This window comes from Trichechus manatus, unplaced genomic scaffold (genome assembly GCF_000243295.1).
Source record: "Trichechus manatus latirostris isolate Lorelei unplaced genomic scaffold, TriManLat1.0 scaffold00097, whole genome shotgun sequence".
Lineage (NCBI taxonomy): Eukaryota > Metazoa > Chordata > Mammalia > Sirenia > Trichechidae > Trichechus > Trichechus manatus.
In genome coordinates, this window is record NW_004444033.1 from 5,829,099 (window position 1) to 5,848,923 (window position 19,825).

At 36.6% G+C, this 19,825-nt stretch overlaps 1 protein-coding gene across 7 annotated transcripts in view; it reads left to right on the forward strand.

The window, feature by feature from the left end:
- Window positions 1-19,825, forward strand: part of MKLN1 (muskelin 1) — a 343,250-nt gene that overhangs the window by 214,934 nt on the left and 108,491 nt on the right. For all 7 annotated transcript variants that reach the window (XM_004382685.1, XM_023737113.1, XM_004382684.2 and 4 more), the window contains 3 exons: window positions 10,761-10,830; window positions 16,359-16,501; window positions 17,777-17,865. In XM_004382685.1, coding sequence (XP_004382742.1) covers window positions 10,761-10,830; window positions 16,359-16,501; window positions 17,777-17,865 — 302 coding nt within the window. The remainder of the gene's footprint in view (window positions 1-10,760; window positions 10,831-16,358; window positions 16,502-17,776; window positions 17,866-19,825) is intronic.

Consider the following 19,825-nt stretch of genomic DNA (forward strand, 5'->3'; position numbering starts at 1 on the left):
TGTCTTTTCATATTTTTTTTTCCCTTTGAGTTTTAGCCTGCCTTATGATTTTTTGTTGAAAGCCAGACATGGTGTATCAGGTAATAGGCCTTTAGTGTGAGGCTGCGTTTAATGTTTGTTGTAGTTGTAGATGTCAAAGGCTTCAATTTCCCCTAATGTCCTTGTTTTTCTCTTCCTTGTTGTCTTTGAATTTCCCTTAGAACTCCTTCTTAAACAGAATCTGTGTATTGTAGTTCTCTCATTGCAATCGACTGTTACTTTATTGGAGCCCTTTTGTAGGGGTAAGGTATGAGGGAGTGGAAGTGTTCTCTAACCTTATGTTTAAATCTTAGTTTGTAGTAGCCCTGAGTCTCTGGACCGTGATCTTCAGAAGTGGTTTTTTGTTTTTTTTTTTTCCTCCTTTTCTCATTTGTTTTTCCCCTGTGATAAAGGACTAGAGTTGGCTAATTGCCCTTCCTCAGTAAGATAAAACCAAAACCATACCTGCTGCTGTCGAGTCACTTCTGATTCATGATGACCCTATATGTTGCTGAGTGGAACTGCTCCATAGGGTTTTCTTGGCTGTAGTCTTTATGGAAGGAGATTGTCAGGCCTTTCTTCCACGGAGCCACTGGGTGAGTTTGAACTGCCAACCTTCCAGTTAGTAGTCAAGCGCAAACCCTTTGCACCACCTAGGGACCTTCCAGTAAGATAAGACTTTGGTAAAGTAGTTTCCTTTAAAGGGGAGCCCTTTGTTTTGGAGAATACTCTGGGGGTATTTGAAAATGTTTATTTTTTCCCTCTTCCTGCCTGAAACAAGAGGGGGTTTTTCTCTGATCTTCACCTTGAGAACCTGGTGAGTCTCCTAATGGTAAGACTCAGAAAAGACTAAGAACACCAGGAGTTTTTAACTGTCAAGCTAGCCTACACTCAGCCTTCAGCAATTCATCAAAATTACCATTGTTCACTGGCCTCAGTGGCTTCTGCTTTAGGTAAACTGATCTCAGTGGTGAGTCTCTGTATTTGCTTGTTTCTCCAGATTTTGGGGTGGCAGTTTGCCCTGTCACCTCAGCTCTCTGATGAATCTAAGAAAAGTGATTGTTTTCCAGTTTGCTCAGCTTTGTTTTTGTCAGGATAGGAGTGAAGACTTCCAGTCTCTACATGCTGGAGCTGAGTTCAGAAGTCTCCCTGCTTTCTGTTTTTAACTTGCTTGGCTAATAATTTCATTATAAGGTTAATAGTTGTGATAATGGGCATGTTTGACTTTGATTTTGCTGTAAAACTGTAGTTTTAGAAGGGAGAAATTCTGTAGGGGGCAGGAATGGATCAGTGCAGTTTTTGAGCTTTGTGGCTCAAGGCTTCTCTCCTCTGTGAAGTATTTTTTAAATGTATACTTTTGAAATGCAGTGAAACTTTTTGCCTTTTTTTTTTTTTTTTTTTTTTGAGATCCTCTGTTTTTTAAAGAGGAAACTTTTTTTAATTTTTTTTTTTTTATTGTACTTCAAGTGAAGGTTTACAGAACAAATAGTTTCTCATGAAACATATTGTTTTATGACATTGGTTAACAACCCCACGACATGTCAACCCTCTCCCTTCTCAACTTTTTTTTTTTTTGGTGAAAATATACATAGCCAAAGATGCACCATTTCAAAAATTTCTACATGCTCAGTTCAGTGACATCGACTACACTCTTCCAATTATGCTGCTATTCTCACTTTAGATGAAGGTTTACAGAACAAAATAGTTTCTGATTAAACAGTTAGTACACACGTTGCCCTATGACAATGTTAACAACCTCACAACACATCAACATTATCCTTACTCAACCTTGGGTTGCCTATCACCAGCTTTCCTGTCCCCTTCTGCCTTCTAGTCCTGTCCCATTTGGTTTTATGGGGCTGTCCATTCCCCAGCTGAATGGTAAACCTTGGAAGTGACTTCACCACTGAGCTAAAAGTGTGTCTGGGGGCCATACTCTCGCGTTTTCTTCAGTTTCCTTTAGGCCAGTAAAGCTGGTCTTTTTTTTTGTGAGTTAGAATTTTGTTCTACATCCTTCTCCAGCTCTGTCCAAACCCTCTGTTGTGATCCTGGTCAGAGCAAAAGAGGAACTGTTAACATGTATTTTTTTGTTACGGTTTTTTTTTAAGGTCTCTGTCTTCTGGACCTCTTAGTATATGGATATGATAGTATATGAATCTAATCTCTCCTTCCTTGCCTTTTGGTTTTCTAACTCCAGGTCTTTGCACATGTCATTATAATACTTTGTCTTCTGGAGCTGCCCTTTGAAATCTTCTGTTCAGCTCTTTTACTTTATCATTTTTTCCATTTGCTTTAGCTACTCAACGTTCAAGAGCAAGTTTCAGAGTCTCTTCTGACATCCATTTTGGTCTTTCCTTTCTTTTTAATGACCTTTTGCTTTCTTCATGTGTGATGTCCTTGATGTCATTCCACAACTCCTCTGGTCTTTGGTCATTAGTGTTCAGCGCATCAAATCTATTCTTGAGATGCTCTCTGAATTCAGGTGGGATATACTCAAGGTTGTATTTTGGCTCTTGTGGGCTTGTTCTAATTTTCTTCAGCTTCAGCTTGAACTTGCATATGAGCAATTGATAATCTGTTCTGCAGTCGCCCCTGGTCTTCTTCTGACTGATGATATTGAGCTTTTCCATCATCTCTTTCCACAGGTGTAGTCAGTTTGATTCCTGTGTATTCCATCTGGCGAGTTCCACGTGTATAGTCGCTGTTTCATGTTGGTGAAAAAAGGTATTTGCAACGAAGAGGTTGTTGGTCTTGCAGAATTGTGTCATGCACTCTCCAGCATCGTTTCTATCACCAAGACCATATTTTCCAACTATTGATCCTTCTTCTTTGTTTCCAACTTTGGTGTTCCAGTCACCAGTTATTATCAGTGCATCCTGGTTGCATGTTCAATCAATTTCAGACTGCAGAAGTTGGTAAAAATCTTCAATTTCTTCATCTTTGGCCTTAGTGGTTGGTGTGTAAACTTGAATAATAGTTATATTAACTGATCTTCCTTGTAGGCATTTGGATATTATACTATCACTGACAGTGTTGTACGTAAGGATAGATCTTGAAATGTTCTTTTTGATGATGAATGCAACACTATTCCTCTTCAGGTTGTCATTCCCAGCATCGTAGACCATATGATTGTCCGATTCAAAATGGCCAATACCAGTCTATTTCAGCTCACTAATGCCTAAGATATTTTATTTATGTGTTCCATTTAATTTTTGATGATTTCCAGTTTTCCTAGATTCATACTTTGTACATTCCACATTCCAATTATTAATGGATGTTTGCAGCTGTTTCTTCCCATTTTGAGTCTTGCCACGTCAGCAAATGATGGTCCCGAAAGCTTGACTCCAACCACATCATTAAAGTCAACTCTACCTTGAGGAGGCAGCTCTCCCCCAGTCATATTTTGAGTGCCCTCCAATGTGAGGGGCTCATCTTCTGGCACTGTATCAGACAGTGTTCCGCTGCTATTCATAAGGTTTTCACTAGCTGATTCTTTTCAGAAGTAGACTGCCAGGTGCTTCTTAGTCTGTCTTAGTCTGGAACTTCAGCTAAAACCTGTTCGCCATGGGTGGCCCTGCTGATATTTGAATACCAGTGGCATAGCTTCCAGCATCACAGTAGCACACACACACACTGACAGACACGTGGGGGGATTCTACAGGAAAATATTAAATGATGCAGGAAGCATCAAAAGAAGATGGAAGGAATATACAGAGTCACTATATCAAAAGGAATTGGTCGGTGTTCAAACATTTCAGGAGGTAACGTGATCAGGAACTGATGGTACTGAAGGAAGAAGTCCAAGCTGCACAGAAGGCATTGGCGAAAAACAAGACTCCAGGAATTAATGGAATACCAATTGAGATGTTTCAGCAAACGGATGAAGTGCTGGAAGTGCTCACTCATCTATGCGAAGAAATTTAGAAGACAGCTAACTGGCCAACCAGCTGGAAAAGATCCATATTATGCCTATTCCAAAGAAAAGTGATCCAACCAAATGCGGAAATTATTGCACAGTATCATTAATATCACATGCAAGTAAAATTTTGCTCAAGACCGTTCAAAAGTGGCTGCAGCAGTATATCGATAGAGAACTGCCAGAAATTCAAGCCAGATTCAGCAGAGGACTTGGAACAAGGAGTATCATTGCTGATGTGAGATGGATCCTGACTGAAAGTGGAGAGATACCAGAAAGATGTTTACCTGTGTTTTATTGACTATGCAAAGGCATTCGACTGTGTAGATCATAATGAATTATGGATCACATTGAGAAGAGTGGGAATTCCAGAACACTTAATTGTGTTCATGAGGAACTTGTTCTTAGATCAAGAGGCAGTCATTTGAACAGAACAAGAGGATACTGCATGGTTTAACGTCAGGAAAGGTGTGTATCAGGGTTGTACCCTTTCACCATACTTATTCAGTCTGTATGCTGAACAAGTAATCTGAGAAGCTGGACTATATGAAGAAAAACGTGGCATCAGGATTGGAGGAAGATTCATTAACAACCTGCGTTATGCGTATGACACAACCTTGCTTGCTGAAGATGAAGAGGACTTGAAGCACTTACTGATGAAAATCAAAGACTACAACCTTCAGTATAGATTACACCTCAACATAAAGAAAAAAGCAATTCTCACAACTGGACCAATAAACAATATCATGATAAATGGAGAAAAGATTGAAGTTGTCAAGGATTTCATTTTACTTGGATCCACTATCAGTGCCCATGGAAGCAGCAGTCAGGAAATCAAATGACACATTGCATTGGGCAAATCTGCTGCAAAAGACCTCTTTAAAATGTTAAAAAGCAAAGGTGTCTCCTTGAAGACTAAGGTGCGCCTGACCCAAGCCATGGTGTTTTCAGTCGCCTCATATGCGTGCAAAAGGTGGACAGTGAATAAGGAAGAGGGAAGAAGAATTGATGCCTTTGGATTATGGTATTGGTGAAGAATAATTGAATATACCATCAACTACCAGAAGAACAAACAAATCTAATTTGGAAGAAGTACACCCAGAATGCTCATTAGAAGCAAGAGTGGCGAGACTTCATCTCACCTACTTTGGACCTGTTATCAGGAGGGATCCGTCCCTGAGTAAGGCCATTATGCTTGGTAGAGTGTCAGCGAAAAAGAAGAGGAGCCTCAGTGAGATGTATTGACACAGTTACTGCCACAACGGGCTCAAGCATAACAACAACTGTGAGGATGGCACAGGACCGGGCATTGTTTCATTCTGTCGTACATAGGGATGCTGTGAGTCGGAACCGACTAGATGGCACCTAACAACAACAGCAGCAACAATCTTCCCTTTGCTTAGTTTGTTTTCTGTCCCCTGCAGTTTCTCTTCTGGGTGGATCTCTGTCATTCCAAAAGAAAGAGAATATTTGTAGGATAGTTCTGAAATACTCTTAAGAGTCCAGAGGCAGCACTTTTTAAATGTTCTCTGGCCTTCTTAAAGATTTCCAGCCTTCTTTGCATTTACTTACGTCTTGGAGCCTGTGAGCACATGTCCCACTTCACCCAGTTCTGGTATTTTCCTCTTGCTAGGATTTTGAACTTGTTGGTTCCTTTGTGAACAATTTACTTTTCCCTTATTTTTATGTAAGTGCTGCCTTCTATCCAGGTTAATTAGCATTTTTTCAGAGAGATTTTTTTCCTAACTGCCCCAAAGAACTCGCTTGCACAATATCTGGTATATAATAGGCACTCAGTAAAGATTTTGTTGAAAAAATAGCTCCACCTTATGCTAGGGTGCCCCGCGCCGCCCCCGCTGGCCACCCCGACTGTTATCCTCCTGTGTTTAGGAGTCTAAACCTCTAGCAATAAGTGTGATTTTTTAAAAATCTATGATTTTTATAGTATATTCTTTAACTCTCTATGGCTGTAGGTACTAAAATTGATTTAAGAGTTGATACTGTTTTGTATTTTGAATTATAGTTTTTATCTTATACATTTTTATGTCTCCTGAATTTTATGCTATATGCACATTTATTATCTATTAAAAATAAATTATAACCTCCTTAATGACAGATACTGATTCTTGTACTGATACGTTGTTACCCTAGCCGTGCGTTCACACATAATGGTAGCTCTGTTATAATTGATTGCGTGTTACTGTTGGCTGCTGAGTAAGAGGAGGATTATACATGACACCTTGAATGGAGGATGTTAGGGCTTTTCATAGAACTGTATAATGTTAGCATGGCCTCGTAAATGGTGTTTCCTAGAATTGTACAATGCAACTTCCCTGATTAGAGCTGGAAGAAACTTGAGACCAAGGAATTCAATGTTTCACTTAACACTACGTGTATTAGGTGCCGTTGAGTTGCTTCTGACTCATAGAGACCCTGTGTGCAACAGAACGAAACACTGCCTGGTCCTGCGCCATCCTTACAGTCATAGTTATACTTGAGCCCGTTGTTGCAGCCACTATGTCAATCCATCTCACTCAGGGTCTTCCTCTTTTTCGCCGACCCTCTGTTCTGCCAATCATGATGTCCTTCTCCAGGGACTGGTCCCTCCTGATAACATGTCCAAAGTAGATTAGACAAAGTCTCGTCATCCTCACTTCTAATGAGCATTCTGGCTGTACTTCTTCCAAGACAGATTTGTTCGTTCTTCTGGCAGTCCATGGTATATTCAGTATTCTTCTCCAGCACCATAGTTCAAAGGCATCAATTCTCCCATCTTCTTATTCATTGTCTGGCTTTGGCATACCTAGGAGGCCACTGAAAATACCATGGCTTGAGTCAGGCACACCTTAGTCCTTAAAGTGACACCTTTGCTTTTTAGCACTTTAAAGAGATCTTTTGCAGCAGATTTGCCCAATGCAATGTGTTGTTTGATTTCCTGACTGCTACTTCCATAGGCATTGATTGTGGATCCAAGTAAAATGAAATCCTTGACAATTTCAGTATTTTCTCTGTTTATCATGATGTTGCTTTTTGGTCCACTTGTGAGGATTTTTGTTTTCCTTATGTTGAGGTGTAATCCATACTGAAGGCTGTGGTCTTTGATCTTTATCTGTAAGTGCTTCAAGTCCTCTTCACTTTCGGCAAGCGAGGTTGTGTCATCTGCATAATGCAGGTTATTAATGAGTCTTCCTCCAGTCTTGATGCTGCGTTCTTCTTCATATAGTCCAGTTTCTCAAATTATTTGCTCAGCATACAGATTGAATAAGTATGGTGAAAGGATACAACCCTGACGCACACCTTTCCTGACTTTAAACCACACGGTATCCCCTTGTTCTGTTTGATCTACTACTTCTTGATCTATATACAGGTTCCTCATGAGCACAATTAAGTATTCTGGGATTCCCATTCTTTGTAATGTTATCCATAATTTGCTATCATCTATACAGTCAAATGCCTTTGCATAGTCAATAAAACACAGGTAAACATCTTTCTGGTATTTGCTTTCAGCCAGGATCCATCTGACATCAGCAGTGATATCCCTTGTTCCACGTCCTCTTCTGAATCTGGCTTCAATTTCTGACATTTCCCTGTTGATACACTGCTGCAGCTGCTTTTGAATGGTCTTCAGCAAAATTTTACTTGTGTGTGATATTAATGATATTGTTCAATAATTTCTGCATTCAGTTGGATCACCCTTCTTTGGAATGAGTGCAAATATGGATCTTTTCCAGTTGGTTGGCCAGGTAGCTGTCTAACAGATTTCTTGGCATATACAGTGAGCACTTCCAGCGCTGCATTTGTTGAAACATCTCAACTGATATTCCATCAATTCCTGGAGCCTTGTTTTTCGCCATTGCTTTCAGTGCAGCTTGGATCTCTTTCTTCACTACCATCAGTTCTTGATCATATGCTGCCTCTTGAAATGGTTGAATATCAACCAATTCTTTTTGGTACTTTGAAGCCGTGTCTTCCTTCCATCTTCTTTTGATGCTTCCTGTGTTGCTTAGTTTATTCTCCATAGAATCCTTCAGTATTGCAACTCGAGGCTTGAAGTTTTTCTTTAGTTCTTGCAGCTTGAGAAATGCTGAGCATGTTCTTCCCTTTTGGTTTTCTATCTCCCGGTCTTTGCATGTTTCATTATCATACAGATAAAGGAAATTAAGGGCCTGAGAGATTATGTGATGTGTTTAAGATTATCCAACCAATTAGTGGCCAAACTCTAAGGTTTTATGATTCCTCGTTGAAGGTGATTTCTTCTAATCCACTTTACCACATCTTTCAGCAAAAGGGCACAGGTTTTAGGAAGACGTTTTTGAACTATCAAAAGAAAAACATTCCAGAATTGAATCTTACTACACCTTTTAAATACTCTGCTACACTCACTTTTCTTTACATCAGAAATAAAGAGGTGGCTTTTGAGTATGCAGAACTCTAAATTTAAAATTGACTGGATTTACTGATATGATAAATATCCTGAGCAGCCATTAACAGACAAAATGTGAAATGGTCTCTCTTTTGGCTAGGTGCTGGCATTTATGTTTTTAAAAATATGAAGAACAGTGATTTGAAAAGTATTGCTAAGCAGATTTAGGGTTTGAGCATATTTAATCAAGAAGGCTTGTTTATTTGCTGACTTAAATGTCCGGTAAATTATCTTTCCATGATAAATTTTAGTACTTTGTCCCAGACCTTTAATCGGTAGTATATGTAGGTACAGGGAGCCCTGGTGGCACAGTGGTTTGAGAGCTATGGCTGCTAACTGAAAGGTGGGCAGTTTGAATCCAGCAGCTGCTCCTTGGAAACCTGGTGGGGCCATTCTACTCTGTCCTATAGGGTTGCTATGAGTCGGAATTGACTCGACGGCAATGGGTTTGACTTGGTTTTTGTATATAGACTACGAAGGAAAGACTATGAGTAATTAAATTCTTCTATTAGGATTATAAAGATTTATAGTCAAACATATATGGGCAACTGGAAAATGTAATGCAATGTTAACTTTTTCCAAGTTCCAAGTCTCATTTTTTGCATATTTTTAAATGTATTGTGTCTACATATAAACCAAACAAAAACCTGTTGCCTTCAGTCGATTCTGACTTGTAGCAACCCCATAAGACAGAGTGGAACTGCCCCATAGGGTTTCTAAGGTGGATTTGAACTGCTGACCTTTTGGTTAGCAGCCGAGCTCTTAACGACTGTGCTGCTGGGGCTCCAATCTATAGATAAGAGACTTAAAATGTTAACTCATTTTTATTACCTTCAGTTTTTCATTCCGTATTGGTTGGAATGAAAATGTATATTTTAAAATTAAATTAACCCTGATGAAAATAGGAAACCACTTTGGTCTTCAGCCCATCTCCCTTCTCAGTTCTTACCAGCTCTAAGTTATTAATTGCATTTTAAATACGTTTTAGAATGGCAGGTATCTAATTTAACCATTGAAAACCCTATGGAACACAGTTATATTCTGAAACTCATGAGGTCACCATGAGCCAGAATTGACCTGATGGCCACTGGCTTTTATATGTATATGTATACCTATAATTATTTCTGTATCTGTCCATCTGTATCTGTATTAAGTTTATCATAAGTTCATTCTGATGTTTCTGACGCTACTGCAGTATCGCAGGGTTCATTCTATCCTTACTCCCTTGCTTATATGTAACTTCCCATTCCCAAAGTGAGAAACCTGGCTACTACCATCTATCATCCATTTACTTAGTTGTTCAACCCCAGTATACATGTAAAGTATTTCAGAATTAACCCATATCCCTATGAAAGATAACTTTACCAAATAAAATACAGCCTTTATGTATAGTTCTATTTGTCTGTTTAACCTTACAGTTTTAAGTACCATCTTCCAAAGTTACTTACATTAGCTCCTTTCTCGCCAGAGTTGTGGGTTTGATGCTATGCTTAAAAGTTCTTCTTGATCTGAAGATTGATTATATATGTGTATTATACACATATATAATCTATTGTATATAAACATGTATAACATACACAAACATGTATCACATTAATATAACAACATAATTATATGTAATGTAATAATATAATGTATAATATATAATACATAATGTAGTATTTTATTTATTGTTAGGTATTTTATTATTTTGTTTTTACCTTTAACTCTTTTTTCAGATAATATTATATTTTTTGGTGAAAGTGTACACAGCAATACATGTTTCCATTTAACCATTTCTACACATATTGTTCAGTGCCATTGGTTATGTTCTTTTTTTTTCTTCCTATTATAGCATAGGGCTTACGTGTTTGTTTTTACAGAAGTAGAATATAACAACAACAATCTACCATGCTGGTGTGGTCAGTGCCCATCCATATTTCCTAGGATCTTGGTATCATTATGTTTTTTGTTTGTTTTTTTTTTAATTTTATTTTGTTATTGTTGTTGAGAATATATACAGCAAAATATACACCAGTTCAACTGTTTCTGCGTATACAATTCATTGACACTGATTACATTCTTTGAGTTGTGCAACCATTCTTACCCGTAAACACATCTACAGTTTATTTTGACAGTTAGTGTGAAGTAGAACTCCGTCCTTTTTTTTAAGTTGCTTTATGAAAACTCTTGAGTTTTCTTCACTGTTTGAAATGTCGCCTTTATTATATTTTAAAATATTACATATACTAGAGACTTTCTGTGGTGCTTGTTCTGTTTCATTTTCTCTTCCTGTTCAGGTTCTAAACATCATGTGACTTAATGATAATTTAATCATATGATAGATTATTCTTTTTGCCTATTTGTACTCACTTATTCTTACTATTAAAATTCATTGCTACAATTTCCTTTTCTTTATTTTAGAAACATTTTAGTGGATAAACCAAATGACCAATCTTCAAGATGGTCTTCAGAGAGCAACTATCCTCCCCAGGTAAGATTACATGTAGCCCTTAGATGCCATTTAGAAGCAAATATTCAAATAGCCACTTAATCAATATGAGTGTCTATCTGTCATCTCTTGATATCGTTTATCTGGAATCCATTAATAATTTATTCAGCCTTTGAGATTGTGAGGTAAATTTTTATTTCCTTAATTTAAATTTGGAAGAATTTTTATTTCATAGGCAAATGCATTGTGGGATTTGATGAACTACAGACTTTTTACTTCGGCATACAGGAACATTTAAAATCTGATTTGTATTTTTTATGAATTACTAATAATGCAGAAGTAAATTTCTTAATATCATTTGAGGAAAATGTTAACTAAGAAGTGGTTAGGATGCTGTTACTGTTCTGATCTGAGCAGAGGTTGTGACCTCTACAATACTTCCATGCAAGTCCTTCTGTAAATGTTTAAGGAAATGTGAGTAGATCGAACTTTTGCTCAGTGACTCAATGACTGTCTTTTAGGGAAAAATAAACAATAAAAATATTGTTATGCTACTGAAATAGTATACTTAGATAGTGTCAAGACCATGATCTAGTGGTGCCCTAAAGGTTCCCATCAGAAGCAAATACAGATCCTTTCTGGAGATAATTACTTTAACCTGTAGGCCTCGGGTAATCTCTACATGTAATTTTTCGAGGAAAATGAGCAGTACCTCATCAAAGCTAACCAAGCACACCAGGAAACGAAGCACCATAAGTAAGATTTAGCCAAAAAAAATAGATAGTAGAAACTGCAGAAATTTTAGCTAATGGAATTCAAAGAACTAAAAGATACTGGAATTAAAACAATTCTTACCATGTTTAAAGAAATAAAATGTATCTGCAACGAATAGCAAACTTTTATAACAAGTGACCTAGCAGAGTTTAAAAAGAACCAAATAGAACTTCTATAAATGAGAAATATAGTAACCAAAGTTAATTTGACCATTCCTCCCACTAGGGACAGATAGAAAAGCTGGATGAAATAGAAACAAAAAACTATTTTTGAAGGTAGGAAAGAATGATGGAGTCAAAATTCTGAAGAATGTGGAAACTCAGAGAGGAGCAACTTTTGGGGCCATTTTTCTACTGGATATCTGTTGATACCTAAAGAGGGGCTAAGAGATTGAGAAGCTGAACAGCCCCTCTGACAACCTCTTGGGGCCAGGGTGATAAAGATTTGGAAGCCAGAGTCTGGGATGTGGTGGGTAATAGACTTTCCAACTTAAGGTTAGGACCCTGAAGGTCTGTGTCTGAGGGCTGCAGGTAAACCAGAAATATTCTGGTCCCCCCAGGAACTGCAGCCCAGTTTGATATTATCTTAGTCCATGAGATTGAATGAAAATAATCCAGAATTGTTAGTGTCCCTAGCAGTCTACCTGAAGTAGATATACTTCTCTGGAGGAAGCTAATATCCTAGACATCTAGTTTTTAGTTTTTTTGTATTTGGTGTCTACCAAAAATAGCAGGTTTTCCAGATAATGGAGTTTTATTTATTTATTGTACTTTAGGTGAAAGTTAATAGAGCAAGTTAGTTTCTCATTAAACAATTAATACACAGATTGTTTTGTGACATTGGTTGTCATTCCTGACATTCTCCCCTTCTCGACCTCAGTTTCCTTATTTCCATTGGTCAAGTTTTCCTGTCCCTTCCTGTCTTCTTGTCTTTGCTTTTGGGCTGGTCTCATATACGTGGTTGAACTATGTGTGTTATTGTTTGTTTTATAGGCCTGTCTAATCTTTGGCTGAAGGGTGAACTTCAGGAGTAACTTCAGTATTGAGTTAAAAGAGTGTCCAGGGTGATAATGGAGTTTTAGATACAGATTTTAAAGTGTGTTCTTGCTATATTAAAGGAAAAAAGGAGATAAAAATTAATATTGAAAATTTTGTCAGAGAACTGAAAACTATTAAAAAGAACCAGCTGAAAACTATAAAAAAGAACCATCTGAAAACTATAAAACATTACTAAAAGAAATTAAAGAAGACCTAAATAAATGGAAAAACATTTTGTGTTCATGAATTAGAAGGCTTAATATTGTTAAGATGTCGATATGACCCAAAACAATCTGTAAGTTCAATGCAATTCCCATCAAAATTTCAACAACCTTCTTCGCAGAAGTGGAAACGGCAGTCCTTGAATTTGTATGGAACAGCAGGGGGGCCCTGACTAGCCAAAGCAATCTTGAAAAAGAAGAATAAAGTAGGAGGACTCAAACTTCCTGATTTCAAAACATAAAGCTACAATAATCAAAACAGCCTGGTAGTGGTATAATGATGGACATGTATACCAATGGAGTAGAACTGAGTCAAGAAATAAACCCATACATCTATGGTCAGTTGATTTTCAACAAGGGTGCTAAGTCCATTCAGTTGGGAAGGAAGAATTTCTTTAATAATTGGTGCTTCAAAAACTGGATTTCCACATGCAAAAGAATGAAGCTGAATCCAGACCTCACACCATGTACAGAAACAAATTCAAAATGGATCAAAGACCTACAGTGAGAACGAAAACCATAAAAGTCTTAGAAGAACACATAGGATAATGCCTTGGGACTTAGTTTTTAATAATGAATTCTTAGATATGTCTGACACCAAAAGCAGGAGCAGCAAAAGACAAAATAGATAAATGGGAGCTCACAAATTTAAAGCTTTTGTTCATCAAAAGACTTTATCAACAAAATGAAGAGACATCCTACAAATTGGGAGAAAATTTTGGGAAACCATGTATCTGATAAGGGTTTAATATTCAGACTATATAGAGAACTCGTACAGCTTAACAACAAAAAACGAACAAACAACCCAGTTGAAAAATAGTCAAAGGACTTGAGTAGATATTTCCCCAAAGAGGATATACAAATGACCAACAAGCACATGAAAAGATGCTGTACATCAGGAATCATTAGGGAGATGCAAATCAAAACCACAGTGAGATACCACCTCACCCCCACTAGAATGGTGATGATAGAAAACAAAAACAAAATGGAAAATAACAGGTGTAACTTTTTAATAACAAAAATCCTACTTGATTATTAATAAAATTATATGTATATGAATGAATGCTTTTTATTAGATGTAGGGCTGTAGTATATAGGGTGGTGGATGGTGTACAACAGATTGCATGAGGGCCCATTTTAACTAGTTACAACAGTATACCTAACCAATTGTCAGGGAAAGCTGACATCTAAACCTAAACTTTAAAGGATAACTAGAGAATGAGAAGGAGTCCCTGGGTGGTACAAATGGTTAAGCGCTTGACCAGAAGATTGGCAGTTTGAACCTGTCCAGAGGCACCTAGGAAGACAGGCCTGGCAATCTGCTTCCAAAAGGTCATAGCCTTGAAAACCTTGGAGCAGTTCTACTGTGCACACATGGGGTTGCCATGAGTCAGAATCACTTGAAGACATCTGACAACAACAATAACAAAGAGTGAGAGGAAAAAGGACAAAGGGGATATGAGGGACTCTGAGTTAATGAAATGGGACTATTTCCTTATCTGTCTGTATAATCTGTTCTCTTCTGTTATACAGCTGTATTCTTAAGAAACTTAGAATGACAAAAAAATTACATTACCACACCTGTTTGTTTGATGATGATAAAGAGGACTAATGACTAACCAACCAAACCAGACCTGCTGCCAATGAGTCAATTGCAACTCACAGTGACCCTATAGGACAGAGTGGAACTGCCCCATAGGCTTTCCAAGGAGCAGCTGGTGAATTCAAGCTGCAGACCTTTTGGTTCACAGCTGAGCACTTAACTACTGCGCCACCAGGGCTCCGCACTAATGACTAGAGAATATCAATCTCAGTTTTCCTGTGGCAATTTTTATAATGAAGAAATTTAAATAGCTAGTTAGAATGTAAATGGTAGTGGTTAAAGCATTAGCTTGGGTCAGTGACTTAGTAGGAATGCTTTTAGCTCCAAATAATAGAAAATCCTACAACAGTGGCTGAAACAAATAGGTGGATTTTTGCTGTTGTTGTTATTGTCCAACTTCTCTGTCCCTCCCCCTCTGCATTCCCCAATAAGAAAATTGGAGGTGGGCAGCTGCTGGTGAATATTCAGTGGCTTACATACAGATAGCTGTTACCTCTGAGGTTCTCTTGACCTTTTCATTATTGCACAATGCTTGTTGCAGCTGTAACTTTTCAAATAGGAAAGAGACAGAGGGAGAGGTGGCATCTATACTTAATGGGTTATATGGTAATTCTGTGTTTAACTTTATGAGGAACTGTCCCACTTTTCCACCACCAGAATGTATGAGGGTTCCAATTTCTCCATATCCTTGTCCACACTTGTTTTGTTTTTGTTTCTTTAATTATAGCCATTCTAGTGGGTGTGAAATGGTATCTCATTGTGGTTTTGATTTGCATTTCCTTAATGACTAATGATATTGAGCATCTTTCCATGTTCTTGATAGCCTTTTATGTGTCTTCTTTTGAGAAATATCTATTCAGATCCTTTGCCCATTTTTTAATTGGGTTATTTGTCTTTTTGTTGTTGAGTTGTGAGAGTTCTTTGTACTAGACTATTATCAGATACATTATTTGCAAATATTATCTCCCATTCTGTAGGTTGTCTAACAGTTCTGTTATGTTCTTTAAAGCTCAAAAGTTTTTAATTTTGATGAAGTCCAGTTTATCTATTTCTTCTTTTGTTGCTTGTGCTTTTGGTATCATATCAAAGAATCCATTGCGAAGTCCAAGTTGATGAAGGTTTACTGCTATGTTTTCTTGTTAGTTTTATAGTTCGCTCTTAGATTTAGTTCTTTTATCCGTTTTGGTTTAATTTTTGTATATGGTGTGAGATTGGACCACCAGCTTCATTCTTATCACCTGTGTTACCCATTATCATAACACATGAAGCCACTCAGACAAAACATTATTCTGAATAGGTTTTCTTTCCATTTATTCAATCAGTGGTAGTTTCCTCCTTAATTTTTATAATTGAAAACAGTCAGTATAATGTAAAATGTGTTCCCTGACTAACTAATCCTATTTTATCTAGTTTGTGATAGGAAAACTTAAGCTACATTAGCAAGATCAATAGTAGGTCTGCATTTTCTCACTTGTAAAGTTAGCAGAGCTGATTCTTTAGCTGCTAGATCTAAAATGTTAATCACTGGTAGCAAACATTGATTTCGCTCTTGAAATGTAGTCCATGGAAAAGTGTAATTATTACTTTTGCATTCATATCTTGTTATATTTGGTTATTCATAATCTGGTTATATTTTTTATTGCTTATTGTTCCTTGATTGGAAGTTATCTCACTAGCCTTTTCCTTTTTTTACAGTGTTTAGGATGATATATTTTCCCAGAATCTACTGGAGTAAAAAGTGGTGGCCTATACAAGGCTGTTGCTTACTATTCTTTAGCATAAAACAAACAAACAAAAACAAAAAAAAACCTGCCAGCACAGGATGGGCAGACTGGACCTTGTATATTCTTGTTAACTGTCAAAAGTTTCAATTCTCGAAGTATTTTAAGTATATTTTTGTAACAGAGGATAATGTCATTTGTTTGTATTTTTTAGTACTTGATTCTGAAGCTTGAAAGGCCTGCTATAGTCCAGAATATCACATTTGGAAAATATGAGAAAACTCATGTCTGCAATTTGAAGAAATTTAAAGTCTTTGGTGGAATGAATGAAGAAAATATGACAGAATTGTTGTCTAGGTGAGTTATGATTATGGGGAAGAAAGTGTTATCGTCTGTCTAAACCAACTGCAGTCTTGGTCTCTTGGAACCTAGCTCTATGTTGGTTGCCTCTGCCCGAAGGTATTCCTTTAACATTTCTTATAGTGTGGGTTTTCTGGTGATAAATCCTTTCAGCCTTTAAATTTCTGAAAATGTCTTTATTTCACCTTCTGGTGAAATAAATTACTAAGTAAGAAAGAATCAAAAAAAAATTTCCTACTTCTCTTTTAGTCTTATTTTTGAACTGTTTATGACTTCAGAAATTGTTTCAGCTTTAAACAAAATATTTGTTATTAAAAAAATAGGCTCTGTCAAAAAAATGACAATTGATTGTCCTAAATCAGAAGTAATATTCTGGGAGTTACTTTAACCTAGAGGATAAAAAGAGGAAGGTTCTGTAAATGAAAAATATGTGACTGCACCTAGCAAGTACAGTGCCTGCCACTTGGAAGGAGTTCAGTAAATATGAGTTTTAAAAACCTAAACCACCAAGAATGAAGGTGTTAATTTTTATACCCCTCCTCCCCCTGATAATGACTAGCCAATGCAATGGGCAAATAAAACCGTGAATATTTAGAATGTATTTGTGACATGGTATGTCCCACTTACATGTTACTTTCTGTAAGTAATTATTAGTTCTGAATGCATTTGATTTAAGTCATGAAAGTATTTCAGGACATAAGGCAACCTGAAGTTACAACTTCCCTATGGAGCCTTGCTTCCATCCTAATTGTTTAGGTAGAGAGGTGATTTATTTTTTATTTAAAGAGGGATTTAAAGCAACAAAGTAAAGTTATCAATGAAAATTTGAACTATAACGAACACTGGCATCTCAATCAAAATTGAATAATTTAATTTTTTGAAAAATTCTAATATTTAATTCTGTAAGTGTGAGATATGAGTGTGTGTTGTTTTTCCTGCTTGAAATTTTGTGTTATATTCAGTTATACATTTAAGGAAAATAGGTTCTGTCACACATTTCTATACTCTGTAGTTTATATTGAACATTTTATGCTGAGCATTTACTATTAGCCCTTATATAACTAAGAGAATACAGTTATAATACAGTTGATTAGAATGTACAATTCCTGACCGATATTCTTATGTTTTAACTATTCATTTATATAGTTTTAGTCATTTATTTTGAACATAGGTTTAAATTTAAAATGTGAGTATGACATTAATCTATGTTTCAGTGTGTTTACTATATTATGGAGTCAGATTTGCTAACCTTATTATTATTATTCCTCACAGTGGCTTAAAGAATGATTATAACAAGGAAACATTCACCTTGAAGCATAAAATTGATGAACAGATGTTCCCTTGTCGATTCATTAAAATAGGTAAGGGGTTTAGCATTCTGCAGTAGAAACAGATTTTTTATACTAGCAGTCAGCAAACTGCAGCTCGTGGACCAAATCCTGTAGGCTGCCTGTTCTTTTTTTTTTTTTTTAAATAGTGAAATATAAGAACACAAAAAATATTTCATCAATTTCTACATGTATGCATCAGTAACATTGATTACATTATTTAAGTTGTGCAGCTGTTTTCCCTCTTTTTCCAAATTATCCCACCACCATTAATATACATTCAGTGTGCTCTAAGCATAAGCCCACTGTTTCTCTCTCCCTCCCGCCCCTGATAACCACTGATTACTTTTGGTTTCTATATATTTGCTTATTTCATATAAGTGATATCATATGGTATTTGTCCTTTCGTGACTGACTTATTTCACTCAGCATAATGTCTTCTAGATTTATCCATGTTGTGGCATGCATCAGGACCACATTCTTCTTTATAGCTGAGTAATAATCCATTGTATGTATATGCCACATTTTGCGTAGTCATTTGTCAGTCGGTGGGCATTTTGGTTGTTTCCACCTCTTGGCTATTGTGAGTAGTGCTGCAGTGAACACTGATGTACATGTCTGTTCTCATCACTGCCTTCAGGTCTTTTCGGGTATATATACCTAGAATTGGAATTGCTGGATCATAATGGTAGTTCTATGTGGCTGCCTGTTTTTATAAATAATATTTTATTTGAACACAGCCGCACCCACTTATTTACATATTGTCTATATCTGTTTTAGTAGAGTTGAGTATGTGGTTGCAACAGAGACTGCATGGCCCACAAAACCCAATATATTTACTGTTTGGCCTGTTAACAGAAAAGTTTGTTGAGCCCTGCTTTATAAAACTATTACTAAATGACAACTATTTTTTACTACTAAATGACAAGTACTTCAACTTTTTCCGAATATTTCTCATTTGAAAGTTCTTAGAAGATTTTACGGGGTGTGGTGATTCGATTGCCAGGATAGTTTTATGGAAGGTTTATCAGTTCTAAAGCTGTAACATTTTAAAACCAAATACTGATGAATCCCTTAAGGCAATGTATATCAAGCTTTTTTTGATTGTGACCCCTAGTAAAATAACATAAACGTTTTACATCACAACACAGTGTGTACACACATACCACATACACACAACCGTAACAAAAGTTTTATGGAACAGTACCTACCCTTACTACATGGGGTGAATTATTGTTATTTTTTATTCTGTTCTTTTCTGTTTCATTTCTTAGTTAAATGCTGGTCAAACTCTTTACACTGATTTCATGATCCACTAATATGTTGCAAATTCACTGTTTGAAAAATATTATCTGCAGGTGTGTATTAATTTAGCAAGTGTTTTAACTTAGGAAAGTATTTGTAATGCCTCCTCAAAATTAGTATTTTGGGGGTTATTTTGTTTTACTTTTGGATTTATTATTTAGAAGGTAGGAAAGTTGAGGAATTGAATCTTTTAGTTTTCATTTATATTGCATACCTTTGAAAATATATGTTAAAGTCAGGATTAAAATGAATTGTTGTTGTTGTGTGCCCTCGAGTCGATTCTGACTCATAGCAACCCTATAGGACAGAGTAGAACTGCCCCATAGGGTTTCCTAGGCTATAATCTTTACTGGAGCAGATCACCAGATCTTTTCTCCCGTGAAAGTGAATTAGATCCCTCAAAGAATAATAATAAAAGCCAGAATCATATATTTTTATTTGGAAGAAAAATTTCTGTTTTGGAACAAGCAGTGTTCTTCATAGTCATTGTTTGCCCATCTACCATGAATTGGCCTGTTCATTTCATTGAGCCAAATAGTTCTATTGGGCAAAAGGAGTATCTAAAGTCTTAGTAAAGACTACTTACAGAGGAAAACCTATTTTTTGAATAGTTGGGCTGTCCAGTATTTTATTTGCTTTTGTAACTGCAATGTCTGTTGTTATCGATAATTGTAAATAAAAATCTGTG